The 10556-nt window shown below is 32.0% G+C and overlaps 1 protein-coding gene across 1 annotated transcript in view; it reads left to right on the top strand.

The window, feature by feature from the left end:
• LOC111625525 (NAD(P) transhydrogenase, mitochondrial-like) overlaps window positions 1-10556 on the top strand; it is a 50713-nt gene that overhangs the window by 32307 nt on the left and 7850 nt on the right. The window contains exon 13 of the mRNA XM_023368688.1: window positions 6823-7095. Coding sequence (XP_023224456.1) covers window positions 6823-7095 — 273 coding nt within the window. The remainder of the gene's footprint in view (window positions 1-6822; window positions 7096-10556) is intronic.

Here is a 10556-nt window from a genome sequence, read left to right as displayed (position 1 = left end):
GTACAACAAGCGCTTAGGAAGCATTATGAAAGAAATCGCAAATAAAAAAGTTACAAGAATAGTCTTAAAAAGAGCTCCGAATTTGTACAGAATACTTAGAAATGATAAAGGGATAGTTAAAAAAGAGGATAGGTCAGGTGTATATAAGATCCCATACGAGAATCAGATGTTAGGAATAGATAAAGAATATGTTGGGGTTACTACTAGAAATCTAGGGGTAAGGATAAAAGAGCACAGATATGATGTGAGAAAAGGTTCGAATGCCACAGTATTGTCTCAAATGGCGCAAACGGAGGGTTCGATAGTAAGATGGAATGAAGCAGATATACTGAAACAAATACACTCCCCGACCTTGGCAAAAACGGCCGAAAAATTAGAAATTTATAAAAGCAAACTTAAAGGGAATTGCATCAACGCAAGGGATGCCGAGGGACTTCCTTCCGCATGGAAGTTTGCAGTTAAAAACTTCAAATAAGAGCAGGAGCTTTAATATTATGTATATAAAAAACTCTGTATAGTTTAGTTGAGAAACTCCGTACAGTTTATTAAGCATTATTAATATATAGTGTTATCGATTTGTCTATTAAGTTTGAAGTATTAATATTTTGTATACACAATTTATTTGTTATATTTTAATATTTTATTTTTATTTATAATTTTAGCAGCATTTGTATTAATTATATTATTTAAAAACGTTATTTTGCTGTTAGTAATATATTGGTTATCCGTTATTAATATTTATATTTTTTGTATTTTGAACTTGTTGTTCTATTTTTTGAAATGTTCTAATTTACCTGACGATGATCCATTGATTGGATTGAAAACGTTTGTGTTAAGAATAAATCTCTCAGCGAGTGAACAGGTGTTGATTTAGTTATAGTTTATTATTTTCTGCTGAGCACGCTTTGGGTTGTTTATATCTTATTCAGTAATTATAAAATTTTAATAATAAAAATAAATTTTTTTAACAGATTCATATTATTAGTATATAATTTATGTAAAATTAGTTAAAGTAGGATTTAACAGTATTATTATTATATATGTTGTTGATTTTCAGTTAATTAAATTAACTTTTACTCATAGTGTTTAGGTTTTTTTAACAGCAAAAGTGGAAAAAATTTGTATTTCTCTAATAAATTTAGCAGAATTGAATTCTGCTGTAATGTTTTGTATGTGGTAGTGTATATGAAAGAAATATTTCTCACCAGTTTTATATTCCAAGAAATTTGTTATAATTTTTTAGATTTTATTAATACTGAAAATTTGTCGGATTATTTTAAATGGATTACATCAATCCTTGACAATAATCTATCTATTTATATATCACTTGAATGAAAACAGTTAATAAACTCATTAGGAGTTTATTAGAACTACATAATTAGATCCATGTAAATATAAATTTTTTAACTTGATTTATTTGCATGTTTTTCTCACATATTATACTTTTTTTTTTCTAAATTATGTAGATAATTTTTATTTTTAATTGTAATCTGAATATTTTATTTTTGAAATAATAATATTAATAATGTCTAGGGTTTCTCTAATGGGATCCTGGCTGTTTTTTTAATGCAGGAAATTCTTCTCATCCCTGGAAATTCCTGCAAATTTCTTAAAAGTTTATTTTTTTCTTATTTTGCATTAAGATTGACGAAATTTTGCAAATAGAAAGTATAATTAACTCATAAACTGTCAAAATACATTTGTATCTATTAATTTTAAGCCTGCTTATTAGTTTTTTTAAATTTTTGCTTGTTAGGGCATGTCACAGATTGTTAATAATCGATATGTAGCCTATTTGTAGCAGAACTCTGAAAATTTTTTTACTTGTCAGAACTTGTAATATCTTGAATAATTGCACTTATGTTGTCTTAATTTTTAACTATGCCCAGTAACTTCAATAACTGCATTATGCCAGGTTGTGCAAATTGGGCAAGGATACAAACAAGTATGAAATTTTCTTCATAAACCTGATTTATTAAAGCCAAACGAACTGATGAATTATCGGGCTATAAGCTTGATGCTGCTATTAAAGCAGCCGCGGTAGACAAATCAAGAATACTAGACAGCAAAAGATGTACTGCAATGCATCTCAAAAACGAACTAGAAATCTTCAAGGCTACAGGTGAAAAACCACATAACATCTGTTTTCTCTTAAATGCACTAAAGATGGCTCCACCCACATCAATTGAATTGGAAAGGCATTTTTGGTAGCAGGACTTCATATTACTAAAATAAGAACCAGATTGAGTGATTGGCGTATTGACCATCTTTGCTTTTTAAAATCTTATTATAAAAATTTACAATAATATTTTNGTAAGAATTTAAGAAACTGATGAAAGCTTAAGAAGAGCTGAAAACATTTCTGCTAATTAAATAAGTCCAGTTATCTTAAACAGATAGTCTTTGCTCTCTCAACTATATCATTCTTTATCAAACAGATACATTTCTGAAACAATGCAATGCAATTTGAGAATGGCTAGAAAAAAGTTTTAAAAGCCAAGATGACTGATGATGAAAAATGTTAAAAAGAACTGATCAAAAGAATATAATTATTGTAATGTGTTATTATATATATTATCATCAGATTATCTGTTTCTTATTTTACATTGCCAATGTATAAAATTGGAGAGCAGGTAAATGTACATAATGTTTCAAGATTTATTCTATATCTTAAAAATAATTATATCCTGGGATTCCTCAGGATCCTGGGAAACAGATCACTTTTTTCTTGAAATCCCAGGACAAACAAAGGACCGGGAAATGAGAAACCCTAATAATGTCCAATAAAAACTATCATAATTTTATGTTTATGATAGTTTTTATTGGACATTATTAGGGTTTCTCATTTCCCGGTCCTTTGTTTGTCCTGGGATTTCAAGAAAAAAGTGATCTGTTTCCCAGGATCCTGAGGAATCCCAGGATATAATTATTTTTAAGATATAGAATAAATCTTGAAACATTATGTACATTTACCTGCTCTCCAATTTTATACATTGGCAATGTAAAATAAGAAACAGATAATCTGATGATAATATATATAATAACACATTACAATAATTATATTCTTTTGATCAGTTCTTTTTAACATTTTTCATCATCAGTCATCTTGGCTTTTAAAACTTTTTTCTAGCCATTCTCAAATTGCATTGCATTGTTTCAGAAATGTATCTGTTTGATAAAGAATGATATAGTTGAGAGAGCAAAGACTATCTGTTTAAGATAACTGGACTTATTTAATTAGCAGAAATGTTTTCAGCTCTTCTTAAGCTTTCATCAGTTTCTTAAATTCTTACAAGAAATGCTGTTCTCATTCTAGTTATCTAAAATTTATTCAAGAAAAGTATAATAGTACAATGGGTGATTGGTTAACAAACAGTTTGGACTACAAACAAATTGGATAATGAACACTTTCGTAAAAGATTTTTATGTTCAGACAACAAACACCTCACAGAACAAACACAAGAAGAAGCGACATAAAATAATGAATACCGATTGGTCTTCCCTTGTCTTCAGGCAACAATTCAAAACTTTTCGGAGTGCGGGAGACATCGACATCAACGCTCAATCTGGTATATACTGATCAGATAGTAGTCCTCCAAACTTTGAAACTCTCCCTTGTAATTCCAGCCTTTTATTTTTCTGACAGAAACAATTCTTTTATAGTATTTGCAAGACTGTCAGGTGGGCACTTGTTAAGTTTTGCGTTGTTTTTTATTTTCGAATGGTGAGAACTGTATATATATGTATATTTATTATTACATATAAATAAATGTAGTAAGAAAGTATATATTTTTTGTATTTTGGAGTTTCCAGAACAAATTAATCAAATTCCCATAAAAACCTATGGTAAATCAATAATCGGTTAACGAGCAATTCAGATAGCAAACAAAGTTTTGGAAAGAATTATGTTCGTTAACAGATCACCCACTGTATTTTTTCTTAGTCATAGATAATAAGCTTCTATAAAATTAGTACATTACTTGTGGTTGTTCTTTGAATATCTGCTTTCTTTCAGGAAAATATTGTCTCAGAATAGATTTTGAAAGATTATGAAATCTATTAAATTTGTTATTAAGTCAGATAGAAAAATCTGACTGAAAAATAATAAATTTGCTTTTTTACTCAGTAGAGAGAGCATTTTTTGTTATATATATCAGCAAAGATCATTTCTGTTGGTGAGCAAATGTTTCCTATTAAAGTGCAAATTTATTGAATATGTGGTTAATAAATATAAGTTTTGAAAATTTAACACACCTGAACCATTTACGGTGTGATGATGCAAAACATCGGTAAACAAACATTTTCGAACCCCTTCTGGGCTCTGCTTCAGGTTTCAATCAGTTTCTAAAAGGACGTTCAATATCCATTAGAAGTAGAAATCCGTTCGATCATGTCATTTAAAGCTTGAGTTCGAATTGTAGGTTTGAATGGATTCACACGATCCAAGTCGTGCATGTGCGACCAGTTCACCCGTTAGAGTTTGATGGGTGAATTAGAGCGTGTTGTGAATTAACTCCTGCCAGGCCATTGATAACAGCATCTCCTCTTTAAAATTTATGCACGTGTTGGTGGTGGAGGATATAAATATGTGCATGGCCTCTAGCCATTTGAGGTGTTCAATAGGAGGCGAATCGTGGAGGAGAATGGCCTGGGAGAAGTTCGCTACCATATCCGGATTGGTTACATACGTAGCGAGGGCCGTGGAAGTTCTTCCGTGCCGAATATCGGCTAGATGCTCTTGTATTCTGACTCCCAAGGATCGTTTAGTGGAGCCTATATATAGTATCCCCGTATAGTATCCTTCACGGGGATACTATAGATGCCAGGGCGTCTGATGGGGTTGGGAGGGTCCTTTCCATTACGTAAGAGATTGAAAATGGTGGGACACCTCCTAAATGCTAGACGTAGCTGACGTTTGGTGGCAAGCTTAGCATATAGAGATTTTAAGTACGGATTGTATGTGATGGCAATACGTTCTATTTCTTCAAGACGGCCGTCCTCGACTTGATCCGATTCCTGTGCATTCCCCGAATATATACGTTGCTGATATTGTATTAGCCTATGTATATGTTTGTGATACCCGTGTTGGGCGGTAACATGGTGTATGTAGGCTAGTTCGGTATCCCGAGCCTGGATGTTGGATGAATGTATAAAGGCTCTTCTGATTAAAGCTCTAAAGGCTGCAGTCTTGTATGAGCTCGGATCACAGGAGCCAGTCGGAATATATGATGTGTACCTGGGTTTATGATATACCAATGTATTGATTCCCAACGTTATTTTAGAAACTGATTGGATCCTGAAGCAGAGCCCAGGAGTTCGAAAATGTTTGTTTACTGATGTTTTGCATCATCGCACCTTAAATGGTTCAGGTGTGTAAAATTTTTTGAAAATTTAATTTTGACTTGCTATTGATATACATTTCAATAATGAATAACTTTTCAGAGGCTATTTTACATTTTAGAAAAATACGTAAATGGAAATAATGTCATAAAATAACATTATTTCATGATAGTATATAATACTGTACATGGTATTGTGTATAAAATATATAACAGCAGCTTAATTTGAATTATTTATACTTTTTAAAATTATTATTACAATTATTTTACTAAAGTTAATTTAGGAGTTAATTTTTTCAAAGAGAAGTTTGTATTAGTTTTATAAAATGCTAATGAGAATTAGTCAAAATGAAATGACTGGAAGCGGCAGTTCTATTTAGTATACAACAAGTTGTATATTAAATAGTTAACAGCAAATTGTTCTATTGTTAAAAATAAATATAATATATATACAGTAAGACCCTGCTTAACGCAGGGGATATGTTCCTAGATGACAAAGCACGAAATGAAACAGCATTAAACAAGGTCATTTTAACACAGAAAAAATAGGGAAAGGAAACATGCTCCAAAAAGAAACATATTTTACTTTAAGTTATTTTTATATTAATTTGCATAATAATATGTTAAATAACACAAATGTATGCACACAGAAATGTAAAGTTCATTTTTTGTGAAATCCCTGGCTCTTCTGAAATTCTTGTTTTTTGCATTAAAGTCATGTAATTTCTTTGTTGCTTTTTTTTCTTTCCTTAAGCAAATGTCAGTAACAGAAGATCACATCCAAAACATCTCTTTTTGCTTTTGCACTCCTTTCAAAATCTGGATCATTTGCTACAATTTGATCAATGATTTCAGTTATAATTACCAAACTTTTACTAACTTTTACTGTAGAGAAATTCTTCATGTTCTTTTTTTCAGAGTTACTATTTTTCAGTTCTACATGAATTCCTTGTTCTGTCAGTTCTTGAAGGTCCAGTTGGTAAAGTTGTCACCAGAAACCTGCAGTAACTCTTCAATATCCTGCTCATCTACATCTTCTAGTCCTGCTGTATCGATTAGGTTGACCAAATTGTCAATGTAATGATACAGTGATAGATTCTTCTCATTGAGAATTCTTGGATACCTTCAGCCATAACTTTTTCCACACTTTGTTCATGCAGTTATCAGTTAATTCTTGCCAAGTGAAGTCAATATTACCTATGGCATTCATGATATATTTTTTTAAAAATTACATCAAACAAATATAGATTTAAGGAAAGTACAGCACTACGACAAATTGTCACCTTTTGCTGATTGTTTCATGTTTGGGAATAATTGTATTATATACGAATCAATAAAATGCCGTGATAATTTGAATTAGCGTAAATTTTGAGCTTTTTTTTTTTTCTTCTTTGAGCATGCTGTGTTACATTGAATCAGCATTAAGTGTGGTCTTACTGTGTATATATATTATGATTTTTGGAATATTTGATTTTTAATTATTTTTTACAGGCAATGAACAGATCTCTTCCTAATGTTATATTTGGTGGATATGGGACATCAAGTACAGGAGGTGGAAAACCAATGGCAATTACTGGAACTCATACTGAGACAAATGTTGAACAAGTTGTACAGATGATTGAAGATGCCAAAAATATTATAATTACTCCAGGATATGGTCTTTGTGTGGCAAAAGCTCAATATCCTCTCTCTGAAATGGTTAAGATTTTAAAGAAAAAAGGAAAGAATGTAAGATTTGGAATTCATCCAGTTGCAGGTATGTTACATATAATACCTAAGTAATAAGATGTGCAATGATTTGTTTTTATAAATTTTTACATTGCTTTGGTCATGTCTATTGTTGTTTTCATTTATATTCAGTTTATATTAGCCATGGATTTATTTGAACTTATTACTAATTAACAGAATATATATAAATGGTTAGTAATTGAATGATTTTAACACTTTAAACATAAAATTTGCCTAAATTGGCCTTATTTGCTTAAAACAAAATTGCCAATGGAAAAGTTGTTTGACTGGTTTTACTATACAAGTTCTCGTTGTAGCCTGAGGGGTAAAAACAATCCAGTCTCTAGGAACATAAATAGAAATAATTTTCAGAGCTTAGAGTTAATATATTATGTGCCAAATTATTGCAAATATGCAACATTCAGCAATTTACCCAGGCTGCTTGTCCAGAAATGCAACACACTATACATTGAAATCTGTGTTGTGTTACTTTGGAGCAACGTGCTTGCGATATAAACACAATGGAAATGGTTAGAGCGTGGCTTGTGGAAATGAGCATTTTACCTAGTAAATTTTTTATAATAGAATAGTAAAAGTAAGTTAATTTTTTTTCTTTACAAAATATGAAATACAGTAGAGCGTCGTTTATCCAAGAGTCGATAATCCAAAACATCAATTATCCGAAAGAATTCCAGTCAGCAAATTTAAATTTTTACCAGTGCTGTGGTGCTGCAATCTTTGGCTATGTCTTGGGCTACTCAAATATTTTAAGTTTTTTATACTAAATTAACTTCTGAAGTATAATTTTTTATTGTTTTTATATTTTTCAATTGTTTGTACAAAATAAAAAAATAATTTTTAATGATACAATAGTCTTCGTTAGGCTTAACATTGATGAAAATTCAACGCAAAGCGACATGCAGCAGAGAAAAATTTCAACATGGGATAGGTTAATATATTTTTTCGTACATAATCGGTTATCCGAAATATCGATTTTCCGAACAACCCCAGTCCCCAATTGATTCGGATAAACGACATTCTACTGTATAAGCAAAATTTGCTTTTTCTAATTTTTTTCTTGCATAATAAATGTGAAAAATACAATATCATGAAAATATATAACACACAAACAAATATTTAAGAAAAAATTTTAATCTTTCAGTAAACATAAACAGTAAAAATACCAGTAGTAATATTATTTTAGCTATTATTCTATTTCTCTTCAGTTTGTATTGGTCCCTTTATGCAATCTTGATTATGGTGAAGTTTGTTTCAATTAAAAACCTGAGGATTAGCATATAAGATGGAATAACATAATCAGAAAAAATCATTCAGGCCAAATGTTGCAATTCCATAACATGCCTAAAAATTAAGAAAAAAAAATGTTTTTTAACAATGCAGACTAAATTATATTGAATGACCATCATATTTTTGCCATTTTGTCCACACGACCCTCTTTATCTCCCTACCCCTTCAACCTTTAACTACCAAAATTTAATATCATCAATTCCCCTAATACAGAAACCTCCCTACCAATACCAATATACAATAACTAAATCGCAGCGGGATTTAGTTTCTCCAAATACATCCATGCCAAAAATAGAGTTATACAGTCTCTCTTCCCTGCCACCACATTGCGCAGACCAAGGAATTGGACAATGCTCTGAACCTCACTCCCATACTGTGGATGATTCACAGCCCGGATCTTTAGGTAGAATGGTTTTTGTTTACCTATTGCCCCACGACCATGTCTGCGACGAATCTTGTGTAATGATAGAGATGCTATATCCACCCTGGAAAAATCTGGTGTATACTCCGTTCCCCTGCAGAATCCAATATCAGGACTACGAACCAATTATATAGGAGCAGCTGCTCGCGTATCTGAACACCAACGTCCGGTGGCACTTGGCAATTGTGACACCGAACTCTCCAAATTGGTGATATAACAACACCACATAGCACTTTGGAATCAAGTGGCAATACGCAAATGCTGTGATGAAGGAAGCTTGATATATATTTGGGAGGCTCTCCTCACAAAACTGCTCTCCCCATGCAACTCCCCTACCCTTGACTTACTGGACGTCTGGATTAATTTATACAGGCGTTTAAAAATCAACAATAGTTCTACACCAGTGATGGGCAAACTACGGCCCGCGGGCCAGATGCGGCCCCCTGAAATGTTCTATCCGGCCCGCGCGACATTATTCCTAATCTGACAAGTAAAAAAGAATACAGGCTGTGGTGGTTGATGCACCACTTAACTTGAGTGTTTGTTGATTATATAAAATAACCGAAGCTTTATATCTCACCATGAAAGTTTATTTACGATCATGTACAAAATTTTGTTTTACACTTATTGGGTAAAAGCTTGATCGGTTACAAGCATGCTTCGGTACAGAACATCCACTCGTCATGCGTAGCGTAGCCGAAAGACAGAAAAAGAAATATGGCGGACGGCCTACACATGTTTTTATAGCGCCACCTGGATTTTCAGTTGCAGCGCTGGGTTACAATTATATTGGCCCGCCTAAAGTTTTCTTTTCCTTTGGCCCGCTCTTTAAAAAGTTTGCCCATCACTGTTCTACACTCATTTCCTGCACCTCCTATGATTCAAGGCGCATACGTGTCGGCCTCTTTATGTGCATCTTTTTATATGTTACATGTGTTTTATGTATTTTAAATTATGTCCCACGCTTTTATATTTAAATTTTAATGTAAACTTGCACTTGTGGCTCTATTCCGATTGCTTCTATGCTGTCTTTGTTAAGGCACATGCGTGCCAAAAATTTTATACATGTTTACAAAATGTTTTTAATTTAAAGTCTAAAATTTACTTGTTCTTAATAGCCATTCTAATTGGCTCTTATGTTAAGCATGTTAAGGTGCACGTGTGCCAATTTTTCGTGTTTACAAAAAAGGCTTCATAATTTCAATGATCTTAATTACTAGCCATTCCAATTGGAGTATACAGTGGGTGATCGGTTAACGAACATAATCCGTTCCAAGACTTTGTTTGCTATCCGAATTGTTCGTTAACCGATTATTGATTTACCATAGGTTTCTACGGGAATTTGATTAATTCGTTTTGGATAAGCCCAAAAATAAAAAGTATATACTTTCTTACTACATTTATTCATATGTATAAATAATAATAAAAATACATATATACACGGTCTTGCATTTTTATTAATCATGTTTTTTCTGTTTGTGGGGGTTAAAGAATCTGTCCAATGTCGATTGCTTTTCTGTCTTATTCATGATTTTTCAGAAGTAATTAATAGCATTGTAATTGTAGAGATCCCTAGGCCTAGTAACCTCAACTTGGTTTGGATGCCATTTTAAGACAGTTGTTCTGACATCCTCCTACTTCTTCAAAAGATCTTTAATAGCAGATATCGGCATAAATCCGCATTTTCAGAAGAAAACGTAAAAGAATTGTTTCTGTCAGAAATACAAAAGGCTGGAATTACAAGGGAGAGTTTCAAAGTT

Source organism: Centruroides sculpturatus, unplaced genomic scaffold (assembly GCF_000671375.1).
Source record: "Centruroides sculpturatus isolate CEXI.00-Female unplaced genomic scaffold, Cexi_2.0 scaffold105, whole genome shotgun sequence".
NCBI classification, from domain to species: domain Eukaryota; kingdom Metazoa; phylum Arthropoda; class Arachnida; order Scorpiones; family Buthidae; genus Centruroides; species Centruroides sculpturatus.
Note: the sequence above shows the minus strand (reverse complement) of the source record. Positions and strands in the feature narration are given on the sequence as shown.